The 19,017-nt window shown below is 39.0% G+C and overlaps 2 protein-coding genes across 2 annotated transcripts; one reads left to right on the forward strand and one right to left on the reverse strand.

Moving 5' to 3' along the window:
• Positions 1–8: 8 nt before the first annotated feature.
• Positions 9–12,141, reverse strand: prdx3 (peroxiredoxin 3). The gene is made up of 7 exons (XM_061961829.1): positions 12,073–12,141; positions 7,437–7,527; positions 7,169–7,310; positions 3,830–3,965; positions 3,613–3,716; positions 233–398; positions 9–156 (listed from the first exon to the last, which is right to left on the reverse strand). The coding sequence occupies exons 1-7, from the start codon at positions 12,106–12,108 to the stop codon at positions 106–108; spliced, it is 726 nt and encodes a 241-aa protein (XP_061817813.1). The 5' UTR covers positions 12,109–12,141; the 3' UTR covers positions 9–105.
• A 383-nt stretch (positions 12,142–12,524) lies between these two features.
• sfxn4 (sideroflexin 4) lies at positions 12,525–18,532 on the forward strand. Its single transcript, XM_061961839.1, has 14 exons — positions 12,525–12,695; positions 12,803–12,868; positions 12,953–13,009; positions 13,090–13,116; positions 15,014–15,068; positions 16,600–16,625; positions 16,706–16,759; positions 16,829–16,891; positions 17,275–17,346; positions 17,560–17,650; positions 17,731–17,846; positions 17,922–18,007; positions 18,076–18,193; positions 18,265–18,532. Exons 1-14 carry the CDS (start codon positions 12,657–12,659, stop codon positions 18,340–18,342), a joined length of 948 nt encoding a protein of 315 aa, XP_061817823.1. The 5' UTR covers positions 12,525–12,656; the 3' UTR covers positions 18,343–18,532.
• Positions 18,533–19,017: the final 485 nt, after the last annotated feature.

Here is a 19,017-nt window from a genome sequence, read left to right on the forward strand (position 1 = left end):
CAAGTATATAATTGGCACTATATTATCATTTATTATAAAGATCCATGTCTCAGTGCATACAACTACATTAATTTTATTGCATGGACTTTTAGTAGTTCCTCACAATCAATTAACTTTGTTAAAGTACTCTTTAGATCCTTCAGGGGTTGGTTTAATCTGAAATGCAAAGAAGAAAGATTTCATTTTGAAACACAGAGCTCAGCAGTAATGGTTTTGAATATTGCCCACTCACTGTCGGTGACTTGGGGGTCCAGCTGGCCGGACACACCTCGCCGTGGGCCTCCACGAACTGGAACGCTTTCACAAGACGTAGCGTCTCTTCCACACAACGACCCACCGGCAGGTCGTTAACGCTCGTGTGCTTCACCACGCCGTTTGGGTCGATGATAAACAGGCCCCTGAGAGAAAAAGTTAACACCTAAGTATGAACAATGTAAAAATGGCCAACCTTAAAGCTGACAGAAAACAATTGAAAAAAAAAACATTGCTTGCTTGGCAGAAGTAATAACACCGCCAATGTCCTGAAAGTGAAAAAAGGTTCACCTATTTTGTAAAAGTGACTTTTTAATGATGTTCTAACAGTAAATGTGTGTCTCTGGTGCCTATTTTTAGGCCTTCATGTGAGTAAAATCTAGCATCTACCTCACTTTTCAGAGACAAGGCACTGAAATACTTTTTGAAATGTTTCATGACATGATGAATGAAAAAGCTCCCTTCTCGTGGCTAGATGGATGAACCAGCCCTTTGTATATGCCCACAAATTCAAGTATGACAACTTTGGGACAAACAAATCAGGCTTTGCTACACATCTTAAAACAAAACCTAGAACTCTGCTACAGGCATGAACACTATTCGTTCATTTTATTTTTTCTAGGCTAACCGAGCATGAGATAATTAAACGTGGGTGTAATGTTAGCGCTGTCGCTCACATCGCTATATTAAAAGTTGCTTAAGTCTGTGTCCTCCCCACTCCATAATGTTTCATACAACCGTATTGCAGCCATTACCTGAACTTTAATAATGCAAAGGTACAATTTACATGCAAGAAGTGGACAAAATGCACAGTAGCGAGCTACAAGCTGTCGTAGAGACACGCTGGTATTTAGCATTAAAGCTACAGACACACAAAACTTTACTTAAAGCACTTTTAAACTCTAAAATCCAGCATCATATTACAGACAGCCACAATTATGGGACCTTTAAGAGGAACTGCACTTTTTTTTAAAGAATTTTTCCTATCGTTCAGAATCATGAGAAACTTTTTTTTTAGGATTCTTAATATGATTAAAAACGCTCGCAAAATGTGGCAAATGTGAGTCACTGTTGTAGCCTTCAAAGACTTCAAAACCCTGTTTTTAAAAAAAATGTATGTTATATAAACACAAACACACACATATATATATATATACACACACACACAGGTAAAAGCCAGTAAATTAGAATATTTTGAAAAACTTGATTTATTTCAGTAATTGCATTCAAAAGGTGTAACTTGTACATTATATTTATTCATTGCACACAGACTGATGCATTCAAATGTTTATTTCATTTAATTTTGATGATTTGAAGTGGCAACAAATGAAAATCCAAAATTCCGTGTGTCACAAAATTAGAATATTACTTAAGGCTAATACAAAAATGGGATTTTTAGAAATGTTGGCCAACTGAAAAGTATGAAAATGAAAAATGAGCATGTAAAATACTCAATACTTGGTTGGAGCTCCTTTTGCCTCAATTACTGCGTTAATGCGGCGTGGCATGGAGTCGATGAGTTTCTGGCACTGCTCAGGTGTTATGAGAGCCCAGGTTGCTCTGATAGTGGCCTTCAACTCTTCTGCGTTTTTGGGTCTGGCATTCTGCATCTTCCTTTTCACAATACCCCACAGATTTTCTATGGGGCTAAGGTCAGGGGAGTTGGCGGGCCAATTTAGAACAGAAATACCATGGTCCGTAAACCAGGCACGGGTAGATTTTGCGCTGTGTGCAGGCGCCAAGTCCTGTTGGAACTTGAAATCTCCATCTCCATAGAGCAGGTCAGCAGCAGGAAGCATGAAGTGCTCTAAAACTTGCTGGTAGACGGCTGCGTTGACCCTGGATCTCAGGAAACAGAGTGTACCGACACCAGCAGATGACATGGCACCCCAAACCATCACTGATGGTGGAAACTGTACACTAGACTTCAGGCAACGTGGATCCTGTGCCTCTCCTGTCTTCCTCCAGACTCTGGGACCTCGATTTCCAAAGGAAATGCAAAATTTGCATGGTTGGGTGATGGTTTGGGGTGCCATGTCATCTGCTGGTGTCGGTCCACTCTGTTTCCTGAGATCCAGGGTCAACGCAGCAGTCTACCAGCAAGTTTTAGAGCACTTCATGCTTCCTGCTGCTGACCTGCTCTATGGAGATGGAGATTTCAAGTTCCAACAGGACTTGGCACCTGCACACAGCGCAAAATCTACCCGTGCCTGGTTTACGGACCATGGTATTTCTGTTCTAAATTGGCCCGCCAACTCCCCTGACCTTAGCCCCATAGAAAATCTGTGGGGTATTGTGAAAAGGAAGATGCAGAATGCCAGACCCAAAAACGCAGAAGAGTTGAAGGCCACTATCAGAGCAACCTGGGCTCTCATAACACCTGAGCAGTGCCAGAAACTCATCGACTCCATGCCACGCTGCATTAATGCAGTAATTGAGGCAAAAGGAGCTCCAACCAAGTATTGAGTATTGTACATGCTCATATTTTTCATTTTCATACTTTTCAGTTGGCCAACATTTCTAAAAATCCCTTTTTTGTATTAGCCTTAAGTAATATTCTAATTTTGTGACACACGGAATTTTGGATTTTCATTTGTTGCCACTTCAAATCATCAAAATTAAATGAAATAAACATTTGAATGCATCAGTCTGTGTGCAATGAATAAATATAATGTACAAGTTACACCTTTTGAATGCAATTACTGAAATAAATCAAGTTTTTCAAAATATTCTAATTTACTGGCTTTTACCTGTATATATATATACGTATAGATATATACACATATATGCATATACACACAAATATGCACGCCCGCATATATGTGTTGTGTATATGCATATATGTTATGATTGTTCATGTTTTTCAGTCAGTACAAAGTGGTGTCCTATTGCATTGTGTTGTGCATTACAAACTCAAAAGCAATTCAGCTGCTGACACAAATGCTAGCTTATCTCTTGCCGTAGTTGGCTTACGTTGCAAGCCAACGTGTGTCTACGCTAGAAAAAGAGTTCCTCAGTGTTTGCTCTTACAACAAGAATGTCGCCACAGCTTGGTTATTATACAGGTTACGAAACGCTAATTAAGTATTGTTGGCGGTTTTTGGATGCATTTTTAAAGTGACTTAGAGGTGAAATGGAATGCTATATTTAGCTGCATTGCCAGCCACCAAAAACAAGCCAATTTTTACAAGTTAAAATGCAAAAATAAACAACAAAAAAAAAACTTACTGTCTTGAACGATAGGCAAAATCCCCCACCAAAAAAGTGTAGTTGCCCTTTAAGACGTAATTATTTGTAAAATATAATTTGACCTTTGAAACATTTACCAGTACAAGTCAAGCTAAAATAGAGAATTATTACCTCAATGCGATGCCTGGGCCCTCCAGTAGCACACCGTAGTCTCTCGATATCTGCTTGTTGAGATCTGAGAGCAAAGGGATGTGAATCTTGCCTAAGCCTCCTGCCTGCCAAGAGAGAAAAAAACAACCATAACAATGGGACACAAAATGCACCAACTAACACTAAAAGCCCCCACACTGACACCAGGTTGAAATGTGTGCGTTGTATTGAAGCGTACTTTACGAGCAGTATTGGTCCATGCCAGGTGTGTGAAGTGAGAGTCCACAGACACGCCCACTACATCACAGTTGATGTCATGGAACTCGCTGGCCTTGTCGCTGAAGGAAATGATCTCAGTTGGACACACAAAGGTGCTGCAGTGGAAACATGGTGTACCATTACACTTTCTTTTTTTTAGCACTCTTACATCTTTGCTGAACTACAGAAATGAATATGCAGCTACAATGTTTTGTTCACAGATGCTGGTTGACCTGATTATAATTTCCAAACACCTTCTCAAATAAATGTAAAGAACATGAACTATTTGTAACAGTGAATATTTAGCAGGACTAGACTTCTAAAATATATTTTTTGTTGAGTTGCAATTTTTAGAATGTATACAATGGCAAATGTTTCAAAGGAATTGCACCTTTTATTCTTTATGTAAGACAAGAACACACATCTTTTTATATTCTGTGAGTTCAAAATAGTAAAAAATAATGAAAGTAATGTGGATACGCCTATGAAACACAGTTTTATATAAATGCTGTAAGTATGTACCGTATTTTTCGGACTATTAAGTCGCAGTTTTTTTCATAGTTTGGCCGGGCTCCAGTGCAACTTATATGTTTTTTTCCTTCTTTATTATGCATTTTCGGCAGGTGCGACTTATACTTCGGTGCGACTTATACTCCGAAAAATACGGTATGTAATGTAGTAACAGGCACATTCATAACAGCATGTAGTATTTACAGTATTTTGCTCATTTTAAGGATAACAAAGAGAACCCTTTCTGTGTTAGCTACCACTAATGGCAAACTTCGAGAGAACCTTGTAGCGTTATTCATGCAGCGCTATTTTTAATATGGCTGCAACTAACTACTACATTGATAGTCGACTCATAACCAACTGTATTAACGATTAATCGGATTATAAAGACTGCACGTTTAGCTATCGACTTTTAAATTCATCTTAAGATATTTTAGACATGTAAGCACGAACAACAAAGATGACTCATTAATTTATAAATATTTAATTCTCATTCGGCTGTTACAAAATAAAACAAGGACAGGCAAAGTGCTTAAATAACAAAGTATCTAAAAGGCAGTTAAAATAGCAGCAATAAAAAAAGTTAAAGTTCCACTGATAGTCACACACACTAGGTGTGGTGAAATTATCCTCTGCATTTGACCCATCACCCTTGATCATGCCCTGGGAGGTGAGGGGAGCAGTGAGCAGCAGTGGTGGCCGCGCCTGGGAATAATTTTTGGTGATTTAACCCCCAATACCAACCCTTGATGCTGAGTGTCAAAACGATAAATCACCAAAACTATCCAACTCGCTCAAAAAGAAAAACATTTAGTGATTTGTTTAAAAAGCTGCACACTGGTATATTATTAACTTCTGAATTTTTTAGCATTCTCAAAGACTCAATGTACAGAATTGTATTACTTAACATTCTAGCTATCTAATGGATTGTATGTTCAATCTTATGACCCCAGCTCATCAGTACCTCATGTTTTGTGTGTGATTGACATTTGTTATTGTGCCTTTCCTCATTGCACTGCGTTGCAAATTGACTTGAATTGATTAAGACGTTTAGCTGGCGGACTTTGGCAAAAAAAAAAAAAGGTCTCACACTTGTTAGCTAGATAGCAAGGTACAAGCTAACTCACCCAGTTGAGACTGCATCTTCCAGATGTCCAACATTCAAAACATCCGCTTTAAATAATCCCATATCACAGATGTCATGTCCTAAATGCAATATCTACTTTGCAAAATATTCATGTTTTTAACAAAAACAAGAGGAAATGTTTGCACACTTTACACATTTTCACCCGCTATGTCCCTCCAGAAAAAAACAGAGTGATGACGTCACGACTATTGTCGACAAATTTGTCATCTACAGATGTTATTATCGACAAATTGTTGCACTCCTATTGTTAAATGTTTCAAAGAACATAAAACAGTGACCTGAAATGTCCTCCCATACTTGCCAACCCTCCCGATTTTCCCGTGAGACTCCCGAATTTCAGTGCCTCTACCGAAAATCTCCTGGGGCAACCATTCTCCCGAATTTCTCCCGATTTCCACCCGGACAACATTATTGGGGGGCGTGCCTTAAAGACACTGTCTTTAGCGTCCTCTAGAACCGGTCGTCACGTTCGCTTTTTCTCCATTCAAACAGCGTGCTGAGCCAGTCACATAATATATGCGGTTTTAACACACACATGAGTGACTGCAAGGCATACTTGATCAACAGCCATACAGGTCACACTGAGGGAGGCTGTATAAACAACTTTACCACTGTTACTAATATACGCCACACTGTGAACCCACACCAAACAAGAATGACAGACATATTTCGGGAGAACATCCGCACTGTAACACAACATAAACACAACAGAACAAATACCCAGAATCCCTTGCAGCACTAACTCTTCCGGGACGCTACAATATACACCCCCCGCTACCACCAAACCCCGCCCACCCCAACACCCCCCCCGCCCCCCATCTCCCGAATTCGGAGGTCTCAAGGTTGGCAAGTATGTGTCTGTCCTCACTGGGATGCCAATTGAAGGGATGTTGTATCTTTCAGCACTTGTGCTCTCCGTGAGCTGCTAAATTCAGAATAATCCTCACTCCTCAGATACAAAAATGTAAGTAAGTAAGTAAGTAAGTACGTTTTATTTATAAAACGCTTTTCACAGATAAAATCACAAAGCGCTGTACAAAACATAGGTGAAGTAAAACAATTAAATTAAAACAACATATGCAACATCATAAAAAGGATACAAAGTGGATTAAAAATGATAGTTAAAAGATGCATTAACTAAAAGCTTTACTAAAAAGAGAAGTTTTAAAATGTTTCTTAAAAGTTTGAACACAGTCAAGATCACGGAGGGACTGGTGCAAATTGTTCCAGAGTCTGGGAGCTATAGCCTGGAATGCCAGGTCTCCACTGGTTTTAAAACAAGTTTTTGGGATCTTTAGAAGACCCTGGCCTGAAGACCAGAGGCTGCGCCCGGAAGAGTAGGGGCATAGCAAGTCAGTGATGTACTGAGGGGCCCCACAATGCAACGCACGGAATGTCAGGACTAAGATCTTAAACTCAAGCCAAATGCTTCCTAGCGATGTTTTTACGTTGCATTCCATTTGCAGAAAGCCAACTTGAGAGCCATTAGGTATCCAATTGCATGGTACCTGCATTGTTACCTGGCTCGTACAAGCAGTTTTTGACTATTTAGAATGTACATAAAAGAAAAAGATGTGTGTTCTTGTCACACAAGGATTGTGGATGATGGGCAAAATACCACAGAAGTGCAGTTTCCCTTTAAGAGCATGCTCCAGCACTCACAAGTCCAGTGGGTAGAAGAAGAGGACCAAGTATTTGCCCTTAAAATCCGCAAGGCTCATATCCTTGAAGTCTCCGTTGTGGACTGCAGTCCCTTTAAAAGCAGGAGCAGGCTGAGTGACAGCTGCCGCCCATCTGCAAGAGCCTGACAAGACCAACATTGTAAACCTCACATTTGTCTGTGTGACATGTTCCTTTATGCCATTAGTCTATTGAAGAAAATCAACACAATCCCATGATTACAATTAGCTTGTCTCAACTTTGTACGTACTGCTTGAGAAACAGGCCCTCTGCAGCGCAGGAGCAGATGTGAAGCGTTCAGCTGCAGACGCTGCATGCGGACATGCTGCTGCAACTCTTGCCTGGAAAATGAGAAAATAAAAATACATTTTTTTTTTTACATTTTGTATATCTGTAATAAAACAAGCAATAAGGCCTATCCATATCTTTGTGAGGTGTAAACTTACAACGTCCTGTACAGCAGTACCTCAACTTAAGAGTGTTTTGAGGTTTTATGCTTTGAGTTGTGAGCAAATGTCTCAGTGAACCCCATAAGGCCTGCCAAAAACACCTGGGGCCTCATGTATTAAGCGTGCATGCACAAAAAAACCTGGCGTATGGCCTTTTTCACGGCAAAGTGGAGATGTATGAAGAGTGAACTGAACGTGGAAATGAACGCTGCCTCACGTCAACTTCATGGCTGGGCTGCAGGCTTAGCTTTTTCACTAGTAGCACCGGTGCTACTAAATGAAAAAAATTATTAGCACAAAAAAAACGTAGTAGCAATATGAAATGTCTTAAATATCACAGTTTCATTATTAACACTCAAACAAGTTACACATGTGCACTCATACATATAAACAATGCCATCATAAGGCCTACTGTAATGCTCAATTAAACACAGAAAACATCTCTAAACTGTGCTAGCACTGTCGCTAACAAGTGTATGGCGGGGCGATATGGTTTAAAACTCATATCCCAATATAGTTTGGCCCATAAACTAACCCATAAATGGAAATATTCGTTGACGTAACTAAATTTGTTACCTGCTTTTCATTTAAATCAATCTTGAGGTGCTACAGTATAAGCCAAGAATTAAAACAATAAAGCGTAGCCTTTAAAACAGATCAATTACTAAGACTAAAACACTATCAATAAAGCATCAGAAACACAAAAAATGCTAAACAGTGTGTCTTTATTTAAAAAAAACTTGTTTTAAAGATTTCGGTGTGTGTATATACTTTCTGAACACATTCAACAATGCCGCCATAATAATGATAACTGATCATTTTGGTCACGGTAACCGTGATAGGAAATTCTCATATCGTTACTTCCCTATTTCCTTTCGTTGTTCAATATGACCTCCAACCTTGGTAGTTACTAGCGCGCAGTGCAGTTTGTGTCAAGTTTTAAAGTGGTAAAAAAAATTGTGTCATTTACTGACCAGTTCCTCCAACTAAGACCTTTTTCTTCTGTGTCAAAAGACTTGGAGCCGCAGCCCCGCTCCCCTCTGTACGGACACGCGCACAGAGTGATCAGTGACACCTCCGCGTCAATCACTTGTCCATTTGGTTATGGTTTAAGTTTATTTCAAACATGTTATACAGATGGGAAAAATGTTACTCTAGTTTGATCAAATTTGGATGGATTTATTTCAGGAGCAAAACGCTAATAAAAGGGTAAAATCTGTATTTGCACGTGTGCTAATTTTTTTTTTTTTTTTCTACAGTACTCGCACAACCCATTTTAGTCGCAAATGCGACTGAAATGCACGCACTGTACAGCCCTGCATGGGTGTGGTGTGCACATTTCTACATGCTTTGGATCAGGGGTGCCCACACTTTTTCAGCAGGCGAGCTACTTTTCAAATGACAAAGTGAAGGTCTGTTGAAACAAAAAGTGTTTATCGCCTTCCTGCAGGTCGTTTTTTTTTCTTAATACTGAGCTCGCTGCAGTCTCACAAAATCTTCAAGTACCGTGAATATCATGAAGATTGATGGTCACTTATTTTTAGGTCTATTTTTTTAATGCCTGACTTGCGATCGGCTGACACCCCCCCCCCCCCACGCGATTACAATCGACCTAATGGGTGTGGATACTTTGGCGACACTCAGAGGTGATGCTGGCTAACTTTTTAAATAAATAAAAAGTCAAACAATTACTCCTTAGAACGATGGACGTGCACGTCAGAGACATATGAACAATTAACATTCCCCCTATGTGCAATTACACGAATGGATATAAAAGCAGAGGCAAAGTGGTGCAAAAAACACATTCAATTATCGGCATGTAAGCCAGCTATATTACATTTTCATACAAGACTGCTGACCAGGCAAGAATTAAAGCGCAATTAGCAGCAACAGACGGTTTTCCTAATGTAATTGGCGCTATCGACACACACATTGCTCGCCAAAATATGACGAATTTGTATGTCAACAGAAAACCTTTTTCATTTGATCAATGTATAGACCATATGTGATGCACAAATGCAATGAAGCAACATTGCAGCAATGAAGCTTGCAGTTGGTTCACCGCACGCTTCTTACACTCCAAGTCAGTGTTTTTCAACTACTGTGCCGCGGCACACTAGTGTATCGTGAGATACAGTCTGGTGTGCCGTGGGAGATTATGTAATTTCACCTAATTGGGTTAAAAATATTTTTTTGCAAACCAGTAATTATAATACGCAAATCTGCTGTCGTTGAGTGTCTGTGCTGTCTCGAGCTCGGCAGAGTAACCATGTAACACTCTTCCATATCAGTAGGTGGCAGCAGGTAGCTAATTGCTTTGTAGATGTCAGGAACATGGTTTATCATGATCGCAATATGCAGACGACAGCAGGAGGCAGAGTGCAGGTAAAAAGGTGTCTAATGCTTAAACCAAAAATAAACAAAAGGCGAGTGCCGCTAAGAAAAGCTTAAAAGCATTAAAGCTTAGGGATAGCCATGCAGAATGAAACTAGAACTGAACTGGCTACAAAGTGAAGAAAAACAGAATGCTGGACAACAGCAAAGACTTACAGCGTGTGGAGCAGAGACGGCGTCCACAAAGTACATCCGTACATGACATGACAATCAACAATGTCCCCACGAAGGAGGATAGCAACAACTGAAATAGTCTTGATTGCTAAAACAAAGCAGGTGCTAGGAATAGCGCTCAAAGGAAGACATGAAACTGCTACAGGAAAATACCAACAAAGCAGGAAAAGCCACCACAATAGGAGCGCAAGACAAGAACTAAAACACTACACACAGGAAAACAGCAATAAACCTCAAATAAGTCACGGCGTGATGTGACAGGTTGTGACAGTACACCTACTTTGAGACAAGAGCTATATTGATGCATGCTTGGTTATGGTTTGGATTAATATCCAACAATTGCAACAACAACTTTGTATTGTCTACTGAGTTTCATTTTTTTTAATGATTTCTGCTGGTGGTGTGCCTATGCATTTTTTCAATGAAAACAATGCGCCTTGTCTCAAAAAAGGTTGAAAAACACTGCTCTAAGTAACATGAATGTTGGGAACAGACTTGCAACAATAGAGGTGCTTCATGCTGGAGTGTAAAATTGTACTCTATTCTGCTGAGTCATTCCTGGTGAAAATCTTCTTTTTTTGCGGTCTTGCTCATTATCTTTGTGTTTTCTGACTGCGCGAGGCGGAAATCTCAGACACATGGTTCATTTGGAACAGATTTGCTTATTTGACTAAACCACTCCAATTTGTGCGCTCAAATCCACGTTGATTGGGATGTACAAAAGAAATGTGCTTGGATTAACGCGTGGGCACACTTTTATAGATCTTAACTTGTTTGTGCGTACAATGTTTTCTGGTTTTGAGCTTACACCATTTTTTTAATAAGAAATCCACGCAAGTCTTGTCAATACATGAGGCCCCTGGTCTTACTGGCTAGCATTATCTTATAGGGAGTGACATCATCTTGTTTTTCCGAAGCATAGGAAAGTAGAAAAGTGACTGTGAGACAGTGCTGAGAAGAAGAAATGGATGATCTTCATTGAATTAAATTAAAGAATCATCAAAAAATATGACTGAGCGTGTAGCTTGCTGACTTGGTGAAGCAAGTAGAGCAAAGCACTGCTAGTTTTTGACTGATTGATTGAAACTTTTATTAGTAGATAGCACAGTACAGTACATATTCCGTACAATTGACCACTAAATGGTAAAGTTTTTCAACGTGTTTAATCAATTCATGGTAGTCTGCACCATACACAAGCCAAAGATGTTAAAATAATATCTAAACAGCGGACATTTATCCATGAAAATATGGACAAGCTGCTGATGGTGTTTGACAGGGAAGCAACTGGAAGGAGATACCGTAGAAATCCACTCTCCAAGGCAAATACTGTACATTATTACTTCATAAAACTAGTAAAGTTGTTTATACTACATTGTATTGTATTCTTTTTCATACAATATTTATCAAAAAGTTATTTTTTTTAAATGACATGGATGTGGGCAAAGACTGATTAAAGTGATTTTAATTAATGGCAAGAGGGGACGTCGATTTGAGATACAAGTGTTTTAAGTTACGACCTCTTTGACAGAACCAACTAAGCTCGTACGTTGAGGTACTACTTTATAGCCTATTCAGGTCATGAGCGACAAATGACTTGCCCTTGATATTCCTCCCACAAACATATTCCCTTTAACAACACCTCACAGAAAAAAGGTGCAACACCAACATTTATTTCAATTTCATCATTTAAATTTCGCGAGGCGGTAAATGTGTGTGACGCAGCATGTCAACACAATTTCGCTACTTTTGACAAATTAGTCGGTGGCAAGCCAGGACACAAATTCCACTGACATATAAAACAAACACACGTAACTAACGAAAACGAACAGAATATAAAAAAACATTGTTGTGTAAAGTTTGTCAACTTACAGACGTCCTGAGGAGTCTTCCAATGCTCGCTGCCATTTTGGATGATGTCAGAGTCAGACAGGAAGTGAGTTAGAGTGCGCAAATACGTCACAAACACTTATAACAATTATGGCCACTTATATAATTGTAAAAAATATATATATATATTAGATAGTATTAGCAAAGTGAACCACAGTGCAAAATGTCCCGTACAATAAAAAAAGATATGAAAAAGATAAAAAGGAAATTGCAGTTGCCTTCAAGTGCTTATTGAACACCACACATTGTATAACATATAACATTAAACTGCTATGTAGATTGCGATTCGATTTAAATTAATTGTACGCTAACCATTTACTCGTATGGTTTAATCTTATATGCACAAATCGAAGGAATATTTACAGTATTGTCTCATTGTCAACATGGACATAATGACGTTTCCCATTGTCCCTGAACAGACACCTTAACACGTGACCTACCACGGAAGTTGTTTCAAAAATGACCTCAAGAACATGGCAGAAGCACTCTTTACCCAATGGACTTTTGTTAATTTTAGTCATTAAACTCTGAAGTGACGAACATTATTATCCTTCATATTATTTGCAATGGATGTCAATTTGTTGTACTGGAAATGCCATGGTCAGGTAATTGAGCCTATAGTTGTTCATTGACATGATTTTCAATTATATGTCGCTCACCTTTTTGCAGATTTCATGTTTATGGGTGAACTTTTGCCTGTGTATTTTTTCAGTCTTTCTTTAGTCGTTTCAACATATGGGCGAATCTTCTGAATCCATCCTCCCTGCTCACCTCAGATGTAAGTATATGAGATATATTGTACAGTAGTGTTGTGATTGATTGCCATTGAACTGATATGATGAAATACCTGCTCCCCCATCAGGCTGAAATACAAAAAGTGCGCACCCTCCTTGGAAGTGGGGAGAAAGTCAGCAAAAAGGTTTAACGTGCTCTGTGCTCACCTCTTCTATTTGCACACTCACAACTTTATGTTCATGTTTCCTCTGCTTCTTCCTATAGGATGAGCATGAGTGGACCATCGCCCTTGTAAGTAATGCAAACTATATCTGTGTGCATTAGCTGATAAATACTGTACAGAGGAAACGGTACACCCATAATTTACCCCTGTAATGCTTTATTAATTGACATAATGCCATGGATATACAAACCCTGTTTCCATGAGTTGGGAAATTGTGTTAGATGTAAATATAAACGGAATACAATGATTTGCAAATCATTTTCAACCCATATTCAATTGAATGTACTACAAAGACAAGATATTTGATGTTCAAACTCAAACTGTATTTATTTTTTGCAAATAATAATTAACCTTTAATTTCATGGCTGCAACACGTGCCAAAGTAGTTGGGAAAGGGCATGTTCACTACTGTGTTACATGGCCTTTCCTTTTAACAACACTCAGTAAACGTTTGGGAACTGAGGAGACACATTTTTTAAGCTTCTCAGGTGGAATTCTTGCTTGATGTACAGCTTAAAGGGGAACATTATCACCAGACCTAAGTAAGCGTCAATATATACCTTGATGTTGCAGAAAAAAGACCATATATTTTTTTAACCGATTTCTGAACTCTAAATGGGTGAATTGTGGCGAATTAAACGCCTTTCTATTATTCGCTCTCATTGCTTAAGTTGTTCAACAGTCCGGGGGTCTTCGTTGTGGTATTTTAGGCTTCATAATGCGCCACACATTTTCCAATGGGAGACAGGTCTGGACTACAGGCAGGCCAGTCTAGTACCCGCACTCTTTTACTATGAAGCCACGTTGATGTAACACATGGCTTGGCATTGTTTTGCTGAAATAAGCAGGGGCGTCCATGATAACGTTGCTCGGATGGCAACATATGTTGCTCCAAAACCTGTATGTACCTTTCAGCAATAATGCCACCTTCACAGATGTGTAAGTTACCCATGTCTTGGGCACTAATACACCCCCATACCATCACACATGCTGGCTTTTCAACTTTGCGCCTATAACAATCCGGATGTTTTTTTTCCTCTTTGGTCCGGAAGATACGACGTCCACAGTTTCCAAAAACAATTTGAAATGTGGACTCGTCAGACCACAGAACACTTTTCCACTTTGTATCAGTCCATCTTAGATGAGCTCAGGCCCAGCGTTTCTGGGTGTTGTTGATAAACGGTTTTCCCCTTGCATAGGAAAGTTTTAACTTGCACTTACAGATGTAGCGACCAACTGTAGTTACTGACAATGGGTTTCTGAAGTGTTCCTGAGCCCATGTGGTGATATCCTTTACACACTGATGTCGCTTGTTGATGCAGTACAGCCTGAGGGATCGAAGGTCACAGGCTTAGCTGCTTACGTGCAGTGATTTCTCCAGATTCTCTGAACCCTTTGATGATATTACGGACCTTAGATGGTGAAATCCCTAAATTCCTTGCAATAGCTGGTTGAGAAAGGTTTTTCTTAAACTGTTCAACAATTTGCTCACGCATTTGTTGACAAAGTGGTGACCCTCGCCCCATCCTTGTTTGTGAATGACTGAGCATTTCATGGAATCTACTTTTATACCCAATAATGGCACCCACCTGTTCCCAATTTGCTTGTTCACCAGTGGGATGTTCCAAATAAGTGTTTGATGAGCATTCCTCAACTTTATCAGTATTTATTGCCACCTTTGCCAAATTCTTTGTCACGTGTTGCTGGCATCAAATTCTAAAGTTAATGATTATTTGCAAAAAAATTTTTTTTAGCAGTTTGAACATCAAATATGTTGTCTTTGTAGCATATTCAACTGAATATGGGTTGAAAATGATTTGCAAATCATTGTATTCCGTTTATATTTACATCTAACACAATTTCCCAACTCATATGGAAACGGGGTTTGTACACCAAGTGTTCGCATAACTCATGTTGATTTAAAAAAAAAAAAAGGTAAATTATTTATCATTTGTCTGTTTACAGTCGTCAGTCCATGCGGATTCTGGTTCTGTAATTCCACTGTTTTTCCGCCCTCCAGGTACTGTAATGTGACAAAGCTGATCATTTTCTGCAGATGTTGGACTGTTAGAATGAATTAGCACAAGTAAACAAAAGTACAGTTGCCTGCACTAGTATATGGACATTGACATAGGTTGTTTTTCTATCATTTTGCTTCAACAAGTGCTTCCAGAAATGTGCACGCAAATAAACCCAGTGAATTATGTCCGCCCTCCTAATTTTGTCCAACTTCTTCGCATATTATGGCCAATCACTATTTTTTTCCGACACTCAACACTTATGTTTGTTTCTTGTGTAGACAAATTAGGAACAATAAGACAACAGGAAGCCTTAGGTGGTGTTGCTTTCTGTAATAATAAATTATTATTGAACTATTATTTGTTATAATTAATTAAAGCAGTACAGTGTTTTGACAATGAGCTCTGAATATGTGCTTTTACTGCCATCTAGTGTCTACTTTAAGTCTGTGGCATAAAGTGAGTAAAAACATGAAGTATTTTATTTTAAATTTGTGTTGAAATCTTGTAGTTTTTTTAGGTTAAAAATTTAAAGTTAACGTACCACTGATAGTCCCACACACACTAGGTGTGGTAAAATTACTCTCTGCATTTGACCCATCTCCTTGTTCCACCCCCTGGGAGGTAAGGGGAGCAGTGAGCAGCAGCGGTGGCCACGCTCGGGAATCATTTTGGTGAGTTAACCCCCAATTCCAACCCTTGATGCTGAGTGCCAAGCAGGGAGATAATGGGTCCCATTTTTATAGTCTTTGGTATGACTTGGTCGGGGTTTGAAGTTACTCACAACCTCCCCATCTCAGGGCGAACACTCTCACCACAAGGCCACTGAGCAGGTTAGAAGAAACACCAAAACAGGGGTGACCAAAGTAGCCGAGGCGGTTTATTTAGCCCACCACGTGCAGGATGGTTTACCAAATGCAATACATATTGACAAGCTCACAAACCCTTTGATGGCTTGTTTGCAAGACTAACTAGTAGCCATCAATGAAGGACAGGGATCTCCACTACTTTATAAATGGCCGCATGGGTCTAAACTCTTCACTCATGGTGCTGCTATACACTTAAAATCTTAAAGTAAAATCACGTACATTTTTACTTTAGTTCCTTGAAGGCAAAACGTTTGGGCACCCCTGCTCTAAACATTGATAACAAATTCATAAAATTACAAGCTCATTCAAAGTTATTGAAAAGAAAATAAGCATCTGAACATCGCAACTTCCTGAAAAAGCTGCAGGGAATTCAGGAGTTTTATGCCACAACGATCACACAAAAAGTGAGCAAATCCCTGGAGGCACTGGTTAGCGCTCCATCGCAATGGATTTGAAATAAATTGAAGTGTAGAATTTCAGCTTTGTTCGAAGAGGTTTAATTAGAAATATGGCATTTATTGGAAGACGATCAATTTGTGTCATAAATCATGGGCAAAACAATGAGGAGAAGAAAATGAATAGCTGATCATATTAAATGTGGTGGACAAGTATGGCTGGTGTTTGATGATGATGCCATTGTTGTTTGTCACATTTTGTTTTCCAGCATTTTTTCCATTAAACGTTCCTTTGGTACGTCTGGCTCCAGTCATTACACACATGATGCTGTGGTGCACCTTGGAGTACATTTTAACATGTTGATCGCTTTGCAGGTTGTTGGAAGCATTTTGCCACACACAAGCGTCAAATCAGCTGTCTTTTGGCAGGTACAGACATATTAAACTGTTTTCTATAAATGCGACACCTGATGGAGACTAACAAACACCTCCTTGCAGTTTTTACTACACAGTTACACCGCCGGTTTTAACTACGCAAACAGAAATTCCTCTTCAGAAAAGGTACTGCAATTTTGCATCTTCATCAAAGGCCAAATATACTAATGTGTATATACTATATACCAGTGATTCTCAAACTGTGTACGCGGGCTCAATTTAGTGGTACGCCAAAAAATCACCTAATTAAATATTCAAACACAGTGCTACTGTTCAAACTGTGTAATGTTACAGTGGCCGAAAATATTAAATACACTTGTTAAATACAATCTCTGCCTTGTTTTTTAAGGAATACTAAGGCCTACTACGCTACTTTATTTTATTGTTGGTCATAGTGGTGGTACTTGGAGAGCCAAGTTTTTTCTAAGTCGGTACTTGGTGAAAAACGTTTGAGAACCACTGCTATATACTAATGTGTAATACCTCGGCTGCTTATCTGCACCCACCAGGAGGGCAAAGCGGCAAATTTGAATCAGCGCCTCTTGATAGCAGGGGCGGTGTCATATGCAGCGTGTGCAGGGGTGTGTACAAAAACTTATTTTTCCTCATGAAGCTTAAATGTTTCATCTCTGCGTAAGATGCACAATAATAAACAGATCTATGATGATACATTGACAGTGACAAAAATAGATACTTTTTGATACGGCACTAATATTGAATCTTATTGGCTCGTGCAAGTGTACAAAACACATTTTTTTGACATTCTGATTACATTATTCACCTTTTGGTTGCAGGCCCTTCCTCAAATTATTGTGAACCGCCTTGGATTAACAAACCCAGACGTCCTGAAGTTTTTTAGGTTTTTCATACCGATCCCACTCTCAGGTTCATTATCTGTGAAATTCCAGTGGTACAATTAACATGAGACATATCGGAGCATGACTCGATGGTGTCTCCCCCACCAGCTGCTCTTGCCTTCTTCAACGTATATATCGTCAGAGGGGAGGAGTTTGAAACTGGAATCCAAGTGTTTGATTCAGATGGGAATCCCATTGGCTTCTCTAAAGCAGCAGCAAAGAAGGTAAAAAAGGAGCAAAAGCGACATGTTTGCAATTTGTGCGATGGTTGTTTGCACACTTGTTGTTGTTTTTCTCAGGCTGTGATGGAAACTGCGTGGTCAAGAGCAGCGCTGTTTGGCACAGCTATTGCCGTTCCTAATAGCCTGGTTGCAGCCTTGGAGAGGTCAGCTGACTCTTATTTGAATCACCTGATTCAAAGTGTTGAAGAATTATGCAAGTTATGTCTTTTAGAACAAGATCTTTCAAGAAGAACACCATGCTGGCAGCTTCTATCCGTCACATGAGTGTAGCTTTGGTCTTCGGCCTGATGATCCCACTGTCCTTTAGTCTCTTCCCTCAGTTGGGGATGGTATGATTACGATTCAGCCTTTTGCCCATGTTTATTTACCGTACCTCACCTACACTGGCCTTGTTTTCCAGATAAAGACAGAACATGCTGAGAAGGAGCTGCAAGCCAAGGCTGTTAAAGGATGCTTATTCTACCACCGAGGACTCTGAGCAACACTTTAACACAGAGGTGTAAAAAATTCCATGACAAAAAAAAACTGTTAAAAGAGGAATAAAAGGGCATCAAGGTGAAATGTAACGAGAATAAGTTGAAATGTTGACTAATAACACAAAGCTGCCACGCAGGCTGTTTTTTGTTTAAAACTGCCATTTCTCAAAAAATTAAATTGGATCAAAATCATTGTTATGAATTATTGACTCATTGAAGGCTCCAATTACTCCACATCAATTATTCCACTTTGAAATATTTTTAGGGGGAAATATTGCATATGTTTTGTGTTTGCCATCAAAAAAGTTTTTTATGACAAAATGAGCATAAAACTAACAAACAAAAAACCCAGGAAAAATTCTAAAAACGTATAACCGACGGATAGATCTGAAGCCCTTTTGGATCCGTGCAAATTTTAGTGAGATTTTTTAAAGAACTGCCATTGCTTAAAACATATTAATGAATCAAAATCAATGTTGTTAAGAATAAAACAGGGTTTTCTTTCACGAAAAAGGCAAAACATTTAAAAAATAATAAATATATATACATACACAGTATACATATATATATATATATATATATATATATATATATATATATAAAATTATATATATATATATATATATGTTTTTTGTTTTTTTATTAAACATTCTTATGACTATGGCCCTTTTGGGTAC

This window comes from Nerophis lumbriciformis, linkage group LG02 (assembly GCF_033978685.3).
Source record: "Nerophis lumbriciformis linkage group LG02, RoL_Nlum_v2.1, whole genome shotgun sequence".
In the NCBI taxonomy this organism is placed as follows: Eukaryota; Metazoa; Chordata; class Actinopteri; order Syngnathiformes; family Syngnathidae; genus Nerophis; species Nerophis lumbriciformis.